Raw genomic sequence first — 15,433 nt, forward strand, 5'->3', positions numbered from 1 at the left:
AACTTTGTTTATCTAACATAAAGATACAAAATATAGGTAAATCCATCTGGATATTAACTGGGCTTTACAGCGTTTACTTTGCAATGTATCACCAAAAGAATTACTCCGCGCCAGCGTATGGGAACACCAGTCGGTAATAATGACACATGGCATGGATTTGCACCTATTATTAAGCTTTAGGCCTTTCGATGTACCATTTTATTACAGTCAATGTAAATTTAGTTGCTTTACACTTGTGTTGATTTAAAAAAAGAAGGTTTTGATGTTAAGTCAAAGAAATGTTTCACATAAAATATGCTTTGTGATGTTTTATTGCAGATGGGACCAAGCAAGAAGTCGTGCTTCCCGGAGGAACATCTCGCAATTGCTTTTATGAGCTCTTACCCAATACCAGATACAGGATTACCATTTACGCCCAGGTCCAAGAAGTAGAAGGACCCGGTGTAAGCATTGTGGAAACCACATGTAAGTCCATTGCTTGCGCCACAATAAATATTTCTAGAAATTCCAATTGCATTATCCATAGCGCAGGGTTGGTAGAGAAGACTTCCTAGAGCCACAATTAGAGACATGTAAGCTTCCAGAACCATTTTGTAATCACTTTTTCGCTGAAGACTCCATCTTCTTTTGGGCCAGTATGGCTTATAAACATTACCTGTGTCATCACACATTTTGTCGGCCATCTACTTCTCTGCTGGACCAATAGAATTCACGTGTGCACATATACGCGTCTCTTGTGAACTAAACATTTTAGTCCTCGGAGGTGGGGCAATAATTTTTTCTTCTATTTTTGAGTTCAATGTAAAACTGATTTATTTCCGGTGTGTTTTATTTCCAGCGCCAGTTCCAACAGCAGCGCCAACGCCTCCTCCCACAACAGCCGCGCCAGCCACAATTCCTATGGCCAAAGAAGGTATGAGATGACGATGACAACGCATGCTCTGGATTTCTATCGACACCCTAACTAAAGCACAGAGGGGGATTTGTGGGATTCCAAGATGGTTTTAGGGATAGAAAATGGAATTATTTGGGCAAAACTGCAACTTCAAGCTTTACCGTAAAATGGCATCTAACAATGTCACCTGTTTTAAGGAAGCCTGTAAAGTCCAAACATGTTCAGATTACTAAATACTAAATCCTGAAGGTAACATTTACAGGTAAAGGTGCAGTACCACTTAGGAATTGATCTCTACTATCTTAAACAAATACACCTTAATATATTTATTTCCTCTGAAGCATAACGTCCACTTCTATGCAATGTAGGACGTAAATAATGTAGGCCGTGAATAATATAAGATTTGCTTGTTTTTTTAATCTTTCCAATATGCTAGTTTGTAAATCTGCCAGAGCCGATATGGTTTTTCTCGTGGATGGATCCTGGAGTATTGGAGATGACAACTTCCACAAAGTCATTCGTTTCTTGTATAGCACTGCTGGAGCTTTGGATGAAATTGGCCCCGACGGCACCCAAGTAAGGATGTGTTTAAATAAATAAACGTTGTCTATATATATATATATATATATATATTTGTGTGTGTGTGATTTGCATATATGTGGACTATGGGCAGATTGACAGGATCCTACAATCTGGAGTGGATTCATTCATTCGCTTCTCTGATTCATCAATATTCAAGCATTTCAGTTGGTGCTTTCTGCACGCATACATACTCTGCACACATATGTATATCTGAAATCCCTTTGTAATGATTTTTATAAGGACTTTATTAAAACCATTTGATTGTCGCAAATTTGCGAGTCACAACCAGAGAAAGGTTGGCAAGGGGGCAGCAGGGCAATTACCCCCTGTGCTGCTCTGATTCTAAGATTTTTTTTTACTTGCAGTTCCACATGTAGCCACCAGGCTGTCCAGAGAAAGAAGGGTTTTAGGTCCATCTGTGGTCCTTTTGCAATTGAGATGACATCTAAGAAAATTCACATGCGTGATGATCTGCATAGAATTTCTATTTGGTTTATTCTATATAGGTCTCTATTTGTCCTTGCTCTGAGGACTGAGAGGATCTTTGTTCACCCCCTTTGTATTTGCAGTGGATCACGCCAGGGGCAGAATAATAATAATAATAAAAAAAAAAGTTTTACGCGTGAGCTGCCCCTTTGGACATCCTAGCACATCCTCCAAATTCATGAACTGTCATGTTTCTACTATTAAGTGGATTATGTGTATATGGACCTATACATAAAAAAACAAACACACGCACATATATGTTTTATATGACGTAGATTATGTTTTCTTCCAGGTCGGAATAGCTCAATACAGCGATGACGCAAGGACAGAATTTAGGTTAAATGCCTACAAAAGCAAAGAATCTTTACTGGACGCCATTCAGCGGATTTCATACAAAGGAGGAAACACGAAAACAGGTGCGTGATAAGCAGCCTTTCCTCTCCCAGTTCCCATTACTCGCCGGCGCGTACGATAGGGACCTGGTGTGCGGGTAAATGCTTAAGCTTGGCATGCGATAAAACAAAGCCATTGTTTTTATCACATTTACAGTATGGTCTGTTTCACATCTTATTATCTAAGTGATGCATCTGAACTACAGGGACCCAAGTAAAACGAACGCCGTCCCAGTTGTTACTTCCTAAGGCAAACAATCTTAACACACGCTAACTCGTGTGACTCCTCATTCAACGTATCAACATCAAAATATGCTGAAATATATCATGACATCATTAATTTAAGACAATTGACATCATTCTTTTTTTTTTCTCCAAATCAATAGAAAATCAATCAGTTTTGCTGAAACAACTGACATTTTTTTAAGATGAATTAAATCATTTTTTTACATTAAAGGCAGGGCCATTAAACATGTTCGGGAGGATATATTTACCGTGGAATCGGGCATGAGAAAGGGCGTCCCAAAAGTTCTGGTGGTACTGACTGATGGGCGTTCTCAAGATGACGTCGCGAAGATTTCCTCAGAACTGCATTTGGAAGGTAAGATCCAAAAAGTCTTAATATATGGTTTGCTTTGGCTAGGTATTAAATTATAATTTAAATGCAATTCTTCTTAATTTATTTTTAGATATTTTTTAGATATTCTTTTTTTACGTTATAGACAATATATATACACTAATAGTAATGACAATTTGAAGGACATAAAATGTATCAAATGTAATATAAATATACAGCAATAAAAAATCTAAAAGAGCGGTTAAACAAATAATTTACCTTTGCATCAGAGTTGCCATAAAACAATTTTAGACAAAAAAAAATAAAACATGTAAATAAATAATTCAGCCAATGTGTATATTTCAGAATTTTTAAATTTCTATGCATTTTTTATAATATAATCCCTACTGTACAAAAAAAATGTGTCCCCTTGGCGAGTGTTAGGGTCACATTTATTTATCCATCGTCTGTCTCCCTGCTTCCTTTCAGGCTTCAGTATTTTCGCCATCGGCGTGGCGGATGCAGATAACGGAGAGTTAGTTAACATCGGCAGTAAGCCAAGCGAAAGGCATGTTTTCTTTGTCGATGACTTTGATGCCTTCAAAAAAATCGAAGATGAATTGATCACCTTTGTTTGCGAGACGGCCACGGCAAGTAAGTGCCAAGTCTTTGAAAGTCACAATAATCTACAGGTTATTCCGTAGGGCTCCTGAAAAACCTAATGTTAGGAATACCGTTGCTCGCTTATATTAGTTACATAGTCTCATCGACATGTTGTTTTATTTGGAGGCCGGTATATTGTAATAATAATTGTAACAATATTGCACCGGGCAGACTTCCTATAAATGTCCATTAAATCATAATAATTTGATGTTAAATATGCTGTTCTGCGTGTTAAATCATGTGAAATGACCCCTTTAGGCATAGTTTCTATGTAAATAATCCAGAACTTGTGCCGGAATCTGGACTGTTTTGATTTGTTTCCAAATTATCCCTAGTATTTGTGTTCCATGTGAGCTAATTTAAAGTGTATTACGGTATGTCGTTTTGTCTGATCCCATTGTACAGCACTGCGGTTTATGACGGCGCTATATAAAAACAATAAATAATAATAATAATAAAAAATCTCTGATCCCTTTGAAGAAAAATCATCCCTGTCAGTGATGTAGGTGACGGCCGGCAGTCCGTCTGCAACATAACTGGTGGGACCTCTTGGTTAATCAGGCCCCCTGTGTGCCGCTGCTCAATGGCCTGGTTTCGAGGGAGATCTCTGATCAGCCCGGCTCCATAGCGTGGATGCCTTTAAGATACTGAGACTTGGCATCATTTCCCGGGGCTCAGGAGTGAACATGGCGGCCATGGATGGCATGGCTGGGAGTGCTGCCCTTGGTAAATACGTCGCTGGTCACTTCTCCTTGTAATTTTCTTTTTATTATTTTAGCTTGTCCGTGGGCCTTTATCCAAGGCAGCAGTGTGTCAGGTAATATTTCATTTTTATTTTAAAGCGTCTTTGTATCCCATTATAGAAGATGTGCATTGATTTTATTTATAAAGAATATTTTTGTCTAAATCACCGCACCACCTAATTAATTAGGCAATGCAAACATTTCATGTACTAATAATACACAATACATTCCAGAATACTTTTGTGTAACAGTGAGTTTGGCATATAGCACTGAATACTGAAACGCCCATGATTTATGAAAACAAAGTTAATACAAAGTTCAATATAACAATGGGGCATATTCACTAAACCCGGGGTTCACCGATAATTGAGCATTTTAACTCCCCGACTTTACCATTTGTTATCGGCTTCTGACGCAAAAAAAGCTAAGCTGACCCTGTATAATGCATAGTTAAATCAGTGCATATGCATTACATAGGGCCAGGTCAGGCCTTCTTACAAAGATTATTGGGGTTGTCTACATGATGCATTATGGGAGCAGGGAGTTTAATGTTCAGCTCCAGGTTAACAGCACAGAGGGTGAGATTGTATGCAAAATACACAGCATGGAAAAAAGTAATGGGATTTTTAAACTTTTGGAAAATGTGTTAATTTTATTGACTATTATTAATGAATTCATTTATTCTCACACTTGCACAGTTCTTCTTAAATCACCACCAAAAATGTGTTGAATCTGAGCATGGTTATCACCCAGGACAGAATAGTGTAACAAAATCCCTAAACATCACAAATCAACATGCACTTTACATGCAAACTTGGAAAAAAAAATATATATAAATTAAAACTATATAGTCCAAATTTATATACACTTTAATATAACATATAGATGTCTGCAATGTGTGCCCTATACTATGCAATTTGTGTAAAAAGTAAGTAAAATAACAACATCTATTATTCAGCTGTCGGTCTGGCGGTTTGGTTAATTCTGAGATTGTGCGCTAAAAGTGCTTTGGGAGAGATGCGCTATATAAATACTACTTCTTATTATTATTATATGACAGGTATATGTGACTGTTTGTCACTGTATATAATATGTTACACACAGAAGTATCGTGGATTAAACGTCTCTTATCGCTGTATTATATCATCTCCTGGACTCTTTAGGGTTTAAAATGATGGACATGTTTGGACTTGTGGAAAAGGAGTATTCAGCGATGGATGGAGTTTCTATGGAACCTGGAACCTTCAACAACTTCCCCTGCTACAGACTGCACAAGGACGCCCTGGTGTCCCAACCTACTAAGTACGTTCCACCGGTCCCAAAAATTATTTATACAGCTTCTATATCAAAGAAAAACAGAGGTTTGTCTATGGCCATGGACCATATGTCTATGGGACAGGCATGAAGCTATCCCGAATCTAAGACAAGGCCAAAGATAAGGTCTAAGTCTGTAACACCAGTAAAAATGGCAGACTAGACTGGCCGAATGGTTCTTATCTGCCGTTTCTTTGCTTCTCTTTGGCAGATTTATTCACCCAGAAGGCCTCCCGTCGGACTATACCATCTCCGTCCTGTTCCGCATTCTTCCCGATACGCCCAAAGAACCGTTCGCTCTCTGGGAAATCTTAAACAAGGATTATGAACCTTTGGTCGGCGTTATCCTTGACAGTATGTATGATGTTTTATTCTTATAGATGAGAAGGTTGGTTATTGTCTAAAAAAAAGACATCCAAGCTCCATCTGGACTATCATGTGGACATGAAATATTTAATATATATATTTGTAGTGAAAGTATATTTAGTGTTGGGGTACAGAATGAAAAAAGAGGGGAGGGAAAAAAAATAACGTATATGAATGAGCAAAGATATCACATACATACGCATTGCATACCATGTTGTTCTTTGACAATAATGATAATAAAAAACAAAAAAACACCCCTGACCTTCAAAAACTTAAGAAAAAATTAAAATAGAAAACGTCTAAACTGAACTTTATCTCCGTATTCCACAGAGTTGTTTTATAATTGTATAAATGAGAACACACTAGTTAGCAGCCTTTGTGTACCTTTCCTTATATCACAACTTTTCTTCTTTTTAAATTTTAATATAATTTAATTTAATATAATAAATATTTAACTCGTACGAACAGATTTTGAAATTATTGGAATATGTTTTTTTTCACAGTTGTCAAAATAAACTTAACAAAACTTTTTTATATATATATATATCACAGACTGTAAAGTTTGCTACGTGATCAAATCACATTAATGAATACACATAATAATGTGTGCTAAATTATTTTTTCTATTAATATTTTGTTATTTTTTCTTTGTAATTCACTGTTTTTTATTCACCGTATATGTTCAATTTCCATCATTTTCTTGGTGCAGACGGTGGGAAAACACTCACGTATTTTAACTACGATCACAAGGGAGATTTCCAAACAATCACTTTTGATGGACCTGAAATTAGGAAAATATTTTTTGGCAGCTTCCACAAGGTCAGTCTTCAGTTATGTTATTTAAATGAATCTGTACTTAAATTGCTTTATTAACACAATATAAGATGCTCATTTAAACCTTGCCTAACTGATAATTCCATCACTAAAAATACTTTGATGACTCGTAATTCTTAAAAAAACACAAAGATTTTCAATTTTTAACAAAAAGTAGCTGTTTTGATAATCTCTGTTGAATTCTCTGTTCCATGTTAATGGCATGATACGCCATGGGTCGATTGGTTTAAGGCTTACATTTTTTTATGCACTCATGATTTTTGGCCATATTCAGAACACGCAAGATAATTTTTATGTGCAAAACGTGGATTTTTCCCTTATACTCTACGTCCTGCGTGGCACTCAAAGTTAAATTTGCCATTTTGCATCTGTATTTAACCCCTTCAGTAGAAAATGATTAAATGAAGGAACATCGACCAGGTCTTCTCCACCATATTTGTCAACAAAGCCAATATAGAGATATCTGGCAGAAAGAAAACAGTTTCCTTGTTTCAAACAATTCTATATTAGAGAAATATAATAAAAGAGTGAATAATGTCACGGCTGCTGAATCAGTTTATTCTTTTTTATACCTTGATGTTATGTAGCTAATCCTCTTCTGAATTTAAAACATATTTTTTATGTTTCCTACATGACTATCTTTTTTTTCCCTGATTGATACAGTATAGCAATTAACCGTACATTAACCCTTTCCATTTTCTTTTTCTTTAAACAGCTACATTTAGTTGTTACAAAGACTGCCACAAAACTAATTATTGATTGCAAACAAGTGGCTGAAAAGCCAGTAAATGAGGCCGGAAATATCACTACTGATGGTTTGGAGGTTCTGGGTAGAATGGTCAGATCCAGAGGACCGAAAGATAACTCGGCCCCAGTAAGTAACAAAACAATGAAGCGAACTCACAAGGTTCCAAAGCAATAACTTCACTGAAATGTTATGTAGTCGGGAAACAATATGAGAACAATGTGCCTTTGAATGGACAACCTACTCCAAAAATTCCTACGATTCATGCTGTTCTGTGAGGCGATGCATTTTTCTATAAGATATGGCTATTTTTTTCAACTGTATAATGTAAAAAATATGTGTTTTGTACCATCGGATAATAAAAACCATTGATGATCAGTAGTGTACCTACGAACAGAAAAGGGCTTTGTCCGTCTTGAGTTCTGTGTAATATTGTCTAATATTGACTTTTAACAGCGCAAGATCTATGACAACATTGGCTCTTCATTAAAGCCCTTATTGTACGGGCGACGGGAAGGAAATCTTGTTTTTTTCGGCAATGTCTTGCAAGTCTGCTGTAGATTACGGGTTTACAAAGCTTTTTACAAAGCAGCCCACTCATTGAAAAATGTCTGCGGAGCAAAGATGCCATTCAAGATATAAAAAAAGGACTGTAAATATTTATTAGTTAAAGAGACTTCTAATTAATGAATTTGTTTTCCTGCAGAATAAGTGTTATTTCATATACTTCCTCTAAAATGAGATGCATTATTTTGTAATATTAATTTGTATTCTATTTTTTATAGATAACACAAAAATACATATTAATAAGTAGTAACCGAATAATCATGCAGCAGCCTGTTTGATACATGGCAAAATATACTTTTTTTTCCATTTTAATTTATTAACTCATTGGTTCTTCCTACAGAACTACCCACGGTGACTTATAAGAACTTATCCTAATATACAGGATGTATCAGCCCATTATGTTAGATAATAAAACTTAATATAATATATAAACATAAGGAAGAAACATTATGCACAATAGGTCCCGTATGGCATATATAAGGACATTTAGACTCTATACAAAAAAAGTAATTGCCATTTTTATGTTATGCCTTTAAAAGAAAAGATGAAAATGATAGATCTGCTAAAAGTTTATTTGTATAACAGGCTTAGAAGATACAATTCAACAAACCCTTAAATCTGATATATAGTATGGAATGTAGTAGGTGGTGAGCTGAAGAGCCAAGTCCCCAAGACATTTGATTCATTTAAGAATATCATGTGAAAGGTTCCAAAAAATCTAATTAATGTGCATATAGTTCAGTAATTAGGTCAAAATGTTTAGCTTTTTAGGCAGTGTCTTTGCCCAAATAATTCCATAAGGGGCCAGGTTTTGGTTCCATGTGCCTCTAACACAATGGCCTCTGACGCCTCCATTCTTTAAAAGCAATGAAAGAACAAAAATAACGAACAGCCCCCCGTAAAAGGCTCACTTATGGGAGGAAACGGGCTGAGAGTGTTTGGGTTTAGTTCAAAGGCTTATTGAGGGTCAATGGCTATCTATGAGACCTCGTGATGATGACAAGCAAATGCAAATCAAAAATGGGACAACGAAAAGCATCCCCGACGTCTTTCCACCCCTATGAGTGTGCAGCGCTGTTAGAACTGCGGAACGGCTTTCCAAGCATTGATTTGACCCAAATAGCTGACAAATGTAACATTTTAATTTGAATAAATGTCGCAGAAGGAAGATGTTCTGCTGTCAATATGATTTTATTACATCACATTATTTCGGAAAGCAGATTTATCGATTGATATTTGATACATGGATATTAACGAATACCTTTCTGTTTTCAGTTCCAGCTGCAGATGTTTGATATCGTTTGTACGACCTCTTGGGCCAGTCGAGATAAATGCTGTGAACTTCCGGCGCTGGTGAGAATGTTAATTATTTATTATTTGAGGAGTTGGCTTTTTAGTAGAGTTCCAAGGAGGCACCTCAGTCCAGTTAGTCATGAGGTTACTCGGTTGGGTTGCAAAATGTTACATCTCACAAACTCACTAGAAAGTCATCATGGATTTTAATTTCCCTCTGACATCACTGTACTAGTATGACCTCAACGACTGTTATGATTGTATACATATAGTATAACTGTATAAATATAGTGATTCCAGCTTCAACTGTATAATATGCCTGAACAAGGGACCTAAGGAGTCTCTAAAACCTCCACACCATTGTGTTTGCCAATAAAAAGGCATCATATTTTACAAAATGTCAATATTATATATAAATATTGTGCTCTGCTAGTAATATCCATGGTAACAAAAAGAATAATTAAGCAGCGTCAAGTGGGAAGGTTTCACGCAATATTCTGTTTTTCAGAGAGATGAGGCTACCTGTCCTCCGCTTCCAAATTCCTGCTCATGCTCACAGGAAAATAAAGGCCTTCCCGGCCCCCCCGGACCACCGGTAAGGAGAATCATTCTTCTGCTCTAACATGCAGCCAACTATCATTAGCAGCTATTCCTAATAATGCAACGTATGAGATGAGAAGCTATGTATTGCCGACTGCATGCTGGCTCTCAGCATAACCTGGCAGCCAAAGGAAGACTACGGGGATCGTGAACTAAACAAGAAAATATTCAAATATGCTTAAACTGACTTAAACTCTATAGAAAGTGATTATGTTGTATATTTAAAAGGTTTTTTCATCTTGTGTCTTTTTCTGAGACTGCTCTAATTACCATGCTTTTTGAATCCTAGGGAGGTTCTGGTATGAGAGGTCCAAAGGGATCATCAGGGGAATCGGGACCCCCCGTGAGTTTTTCTTCTTTATGTAAAGACACTGATAACATCCCCTTTATTTCTTTATTGTTTTAATAATTAACATTCTATTAACATCTACCAATATATACGTTATGAATGTTACTTACATGGAGGAAAGGTCTTTCCTGACCCAATAGCACTTATGCTGATTAGATAGTACCGGTACTATGACGGTACTATGACATGACACAGATATTGTGTAACATGACAAGCTAGGTGTAAGCTGGTATTAGAACCATTTGTGAGTTTTAGAACTCACTTGCCATACGGTCTATGTAGAATTAGTATTTTCAAGGGTTTCAAGGTCCAGAACCATTGAGTCACTAACAGTAGACACACAAGAAATGCCCTTATTAAAGCTTAGACCTCAATCATACAGTTTCTCTGGTTTTTCTCCCCCAATTCCTTTACTCATGTCCCACATAGCTCCATCTACATTAGTCTCTTTATTTTAAGTTTTGTTTAAGGGCGGGCAGGTTGGGTTCAGGGAACCTGGGATGGATATGTAGCTTTGTCAGCCCATTTAATAAGTCACAAGGCTGGTTCACCATTTTGGTCGGTCACCAAATCTCACAGTTGTGAGACCAAAAACTATGGTTTTATCTAGTTATGACATCATCTGTACATTGCCTGTATAACAACTTGGATATTTGCCCAGGCAGAAGGTCTTTATCAATGGAAACTGGACAGAGTCCACTGAGCACGTTAAGCATGTCTACTCGGATACTGTTATATACTTTGGCAAAGGGTTCTCTTCAGTAACAGCTTTGATCCCTTTGCTGAGTTTTCGCATGATGTCCAATACGTTGACTTGGCGGGTTTCCATTTCACAGGGACCTGAAGGACCCCGAGGACCGGCAGGTTCACCAGGGCAACAAGGACCACCAGGACCCCAAGGGCCAAGTGGACATTCCATTGAGGGCCCACCAGTAAGTTCATTTTATCACGCATACATTAGAAGCAATGTTTACTGCTTAATGTTGGTTATGAGCATTTTTTAAGGTTTGACCTGTTATTAGAAATAATCTTTTTCAGTATTTGTAGAAACGACATCCTTAGGCTTTCTCCTCTGTGCCTCTGGACAAATAGGTTGGATGTAATGCATTGTATCGGATGCTTTGCAAATGACAGACCACAATTAGCATAGAATAAGTATTTTAACTCATTTTACAATGTAATTATAATAATACTGTGTGATATTTGTTTTGCAGGGTTCACCTGGTGGGAAAGGAGATAAAGGAGACCCTGGTCCTCCAGGAACACAGGTATTCAAATTCATTTTAGTTATTAATATGAAACAAATAAATGCTGGGCACTGAGCTTTATAATCCATCGGTGACTTTGCAGCACAAACACCATTCGCGGCTCCCACATGGCCACCTATTGGAGTTGAGTGCCGGGATATGATGTCATATTCAAGCACTTTCCTTCAATAGGTAAAGAAATGGCTGAAAACCTAAAAGTCTGTCCCAGTCCTGACTCTAACCATACCCTGAGTCCCAGGTCAGCCTGGGTATGCAGTTAACCTGGTGAGATGTTTCATCTGACCCCATTTTCAAATAAAGCACACATAATATATTCTAATGCCAATGGCCAATGATACGGGGGGGGGGTTTGACTGTGTTATATCTTTAAAAACGAATATTTTGTTTGTATACAGGGAATAAGAGGAGCATCAGGCCCCCCAGGACGTGACGGAGAAACAGGACCACGGGTATGCTATACAAGCGAAGGGTCACGTGACAAAATAAAATTGACAATGATATTAATTAATAAAAATCTATTTTTACTTGCATGGCCTGACAAATCTAGGAGGCTGCCACAATCCTACAGAATTCATACGTTTCAATGGAAGGAAATTCCTAGTAATGTTAAATGCCCATACAGTTCTTTAATCACGGGAACCCTTAATTGCCATGTGACACAAAAGGAGGCACTGATAGGCTGTTCACGGTGGAAAAGCAAAAAAAAAAAAAAAAAAAATATGGAAAATTCTGCCCTATGCTGAGTGCCGGAGAAGGCAGGAGAAATGCAATAATTACATTTTATATAGAATCGCACATATACACTACCAACTATCAAAAGTTTGGGGTCGGCTAGAATCCCCCCCCCCCGAAACGCAAATTCTGTCCATTAAAACAACATGAAATGGAACAGAAATCCAGCGCAGACGGTGTTAATCTCATAAATGACTATTGTAGCCAGAAACGGCTGATTTTAATGGAATATCTTCTTTAGGCATTTTTTCCCCGGTAATAATAAATGAATAATGTCTTATCGGTAGTTTTTCTTAGAGCTGGCGTTTGTTTATTGGATCGTGAATCCTTACAGGCGGCTCTGTTTAAGGAGTAGTATAAACACTTGTAATGCAGTAACACCGCGAGCCGCCGGACGTCGTGCCAAACCCACATCGGCGCTTTATGGAATTTGGGGGGGGGTGATGTGTATACGCTACTGCCTTGTAAATGTACAAATATACATTTCAATGGTTCCAGTGCTTGGAATGATATCTGAGCTTATTTCCAGTGAAAATATCGCACTGGACCTTGCACCAGAAAACGGTTTAACCATTTCATTGCCACGGGAAGGAGCAGCAAGTGGCAAAACGTTCAGGTTGATGAATGTTTTGTACCCAGTAAGAACATAGAAATCATTCATTCGACTAGATCTGTTGGATGGACTAAAACGGACTGGTAACATCTAAAAGACATATTAGCTGCAGTATAATCAATACAGAATGGACAACTGTCACTAAAGAACTTCAAAATAAACCAAAGTAGTTACAATTCTAATTCCAAGTGGTACTTGTGCTACAATTACCATGGCAACCAATACAGTCTTGCTGCTGATTGCTTGAATTTTCCCGCTTTGTTGCTTTTTATATGAATGCCACGTAGAGTGGACACAGAAACACATGCTAGGCTGGAAACGTCCCCAGTAATCCACCATACATGTAATCACCATACGTGTCATCCCAAGGTATGGTCAGATGGTAAATTGCCCATGTTCCTCCCTCGTGTAAGACCTCTGTATCTCTTCTCCTGCTAGTTCTAGGCGCCTAACAGTCTAGAACTGGATAGCAGTGCTGAATGTTAGTGATGAATGTGTGGCGTGTTACTTATATTTACTTATACATCTGTTTACAATGGTTTGTTTTCCTCTTTATACAGGGAATGCCTGGAAAAGATGGTTCTACAGGCCCACCAGGACCTCCCGGAGCAATGGTAAGCTAGCATTTAAAAAGTTATTTAAGATGCACTTCTTTTACCCTCTTCCTCCTCCCTACCTCCAGTGATGTATCATGGCCTAGGGTGGCAGGTCCAGGGGGTGATCAGGCCCCCCGGTGTCCCGCTGCACAATGGGCCGGATACGAGGGACATCTTTGATCCTCCCAACTCCGGCCAACTTATTTACACAATGTAACATTTCCCAACCGGCTCAGTCTCCATAGACTCGATGGCGCTATATAAATTAATAATAATATGGCTTTTTTTTGAAAGGTCACTGTGATGTTTGAACTTAAGTATGGGAACCACAATTATAAGGCTTTTCTTTCCTTGTAAAAGTACAGAAAAGTTTAGACAGGGCTATCCATCAAGGGGTGCCGGCCTGAGTACTTTTTTTTTTTTTTTTACATAATTCATATTTTTTTTTGTTGAATTACATAATTGCTTTAATATGGACCACAGGCCACCTAGTGAAACATTCCTACCCAACTGTGGGACAGATGTGGTAATCCAGTGTTTTTGTACAGCCCCCACCCCTGTGAAAGAAATAAGATTTTGTTGTGTTAACTTATTCTCATGAAAGAGTTGGACTTCTGTAGTCTGTGGCTTCTTATTGATATATCAGATGTGACGTCCGATACGCGGAGTGTGGATCGCTCATGGACTTTGTTTTTGTAGGGAGGCCCCGGGACGCCCGGTTCTCCAGGTGTATCAGGAAGCCCAGGAAGACAGGGTGAAACTGGACCTCCCGTAAGTAAACGATATGATAAATGAAATGTAACTTTGGGAGAATAATGACTTCACGGGTCTTATCGCGCCGCAGTCTGCATTAAAATGTTATTCTGGTGAAACACAAAATGCATCATCAAAGCTTCGAGCTCCAGACATCATGTACCCAAATGTATGAATCACTTCATCAAAGTTCTCTAAACTCTTTAAATTGCTAAACATATGTGTTTTACTGTCACAAACCTCTATTTCCATGTTAAGAGATAAGGTTTAATGTGTTTTCAAGTGAAAGAACAAAGGAAGCAATAATTGAATTAAATTATTGTTCTTAATTTATTATTAATGACTTGGTTGATTCTTATAGTTGGGCGTATCCTACCTAAGTATGGGCCGCCAATGGCATTAGCCAGATGGCCAGTTTGGGCCTGATTCACAGGTTTTTGGTGACTAGGCTCCTAAATCTCACACAAAGTGGATATATTTCCTGTAGACGCCACCATTATCAGAATTTATTATGCATTCATAATTAAAGTCCTTATTTGATATTTATAAATGATAATTATATTTAAATAGATGACCTTATGTTTTACTAGATACATTATTATAACCAGAACCCCGTTGGTTAAGTCCACGGTAATAAAATACCTTTGTAATATTTGTAAAATATGACCCCAAAACGAAGACTTCATAGTAAATACTACGATCCGTTTACTATAATATCTTGAGTGGATTTGGCGTCTGCTAACCCAAGCTAAATTATTAAATAAATATTGTTTATTTTTCCATGGCTGGCTTTTGTTAAAATCCACACTCCATATTTTTTAATGAAAACACTTTTGCCGCGGGCACAGAACACCTTCTAAGTAAAGTTCCTCCAGCTCGAAAACTTTAATATAGTTATATTTTCACAGCTTTTCATGAGACTTAGCGTAAAACCTGTACAAATATGAAATAGCTTGGTGTGAAGGAGTGGAAGGCCAGGAAATTGCCCAACACATAACTTACTGTAAATTCCCTGGAAAACAGGACGGATCTGTACAATATCTTTCTACTCAAAGCTGTCAAAGCAAAGTTTACAAGCTGTCGTCG

At 37.6% G+C, this 15,433-nt stretch overlaps 1 protein-coding gene across 1 annotated transcript in view; it reads left to right on the forward strand.

The window, feature by feature from the left end:
* COL14A1 (collagen type XIV alpha 1 chain) overlaps window positions 1-15,433 on the forward strand; it is a 58,487-nt gene that overhangs the window by 33,970 nt on the left and 9,084 nt on the right. Inside the window, exons 25-43 of the mRNA XM_053466219.1 lie at window positions 319-465; window positions 839-913; window positions 1,332-1,471; window positions 2,256-2,379; window positions 2,813-2,956; window positions 3,401-3,565; window positions 4,353-4,391; window positions 5,481-5,619; window positions 5,843-5,985; window positions 6,707-6,816; window positions 7,547-7,705; window positions 9,419-9,496; window positions 9,945-10,031; window positions 10,326-10,379; window positions 11,222-11,317; window positions 11,600-11,653; window positions 12,049-12,102; window positions 13,559-13,612; window positions 14,294-14,365. Of these exons, the coding sequence (XP_053322194.1) occupies window positions 319-465; window positions 839-913; window positions 1,332-1,471; window positions 2,256-2,379; window positions 2,813-2,956; window positions 3,401-3,565; window positions 4,353-4,391; window positions 5,481-5,619; window positions 5,843-5,985; window positions 6,707-6,816; window positions 7,547-7,705; window positions 9,419-9,496; window positions 9,945-10,031; window positions 10,326-10,379; window positions 11,222-11,317; window positions 11,600-11,653; window positions 12,049-12,102; window positions 13,559-13,612; window positions 14,294-14,365 (1,934 nt within the window). The remainder of the gene's footprint in view (window positions 1-318; window positions 466-838; window positions 914-1,331; window positions 1,472-2,255; window positions 2,380-2,812; window positions 2,957-3,400; window positions 3,566-4,352; window positions 4,392-5,480; window positions 5,620-5,842; window positions 5,986-6,706; window positions 6,817-7,546; window positions 7,706-9,418; window positions 9,497-9,944; window positions 10,032-10,325; window positions 10,380-11,221; window positions 11,318-11,599; window positions 11,654-12,048; window positions 12,103-13,558; window positions 13,613-14,293; window positions 14,366-15,433) is intronic.

This window comes from Spea bombifrons, chromosome 5 (genome assembly GCF_027358695.1).
Source record: "Spea bombifrons isolate aSpeBom1 chromosome 5, aSpeBom1.2.pri, whole genome shotgun sequence".
Taxonomy (NCBI): domain Eukaryota; kingdom Metazoa; phylum Chordata; class Amphibia; order Anura; family Pelobatidae; genus Spea; species Spea bombifrons.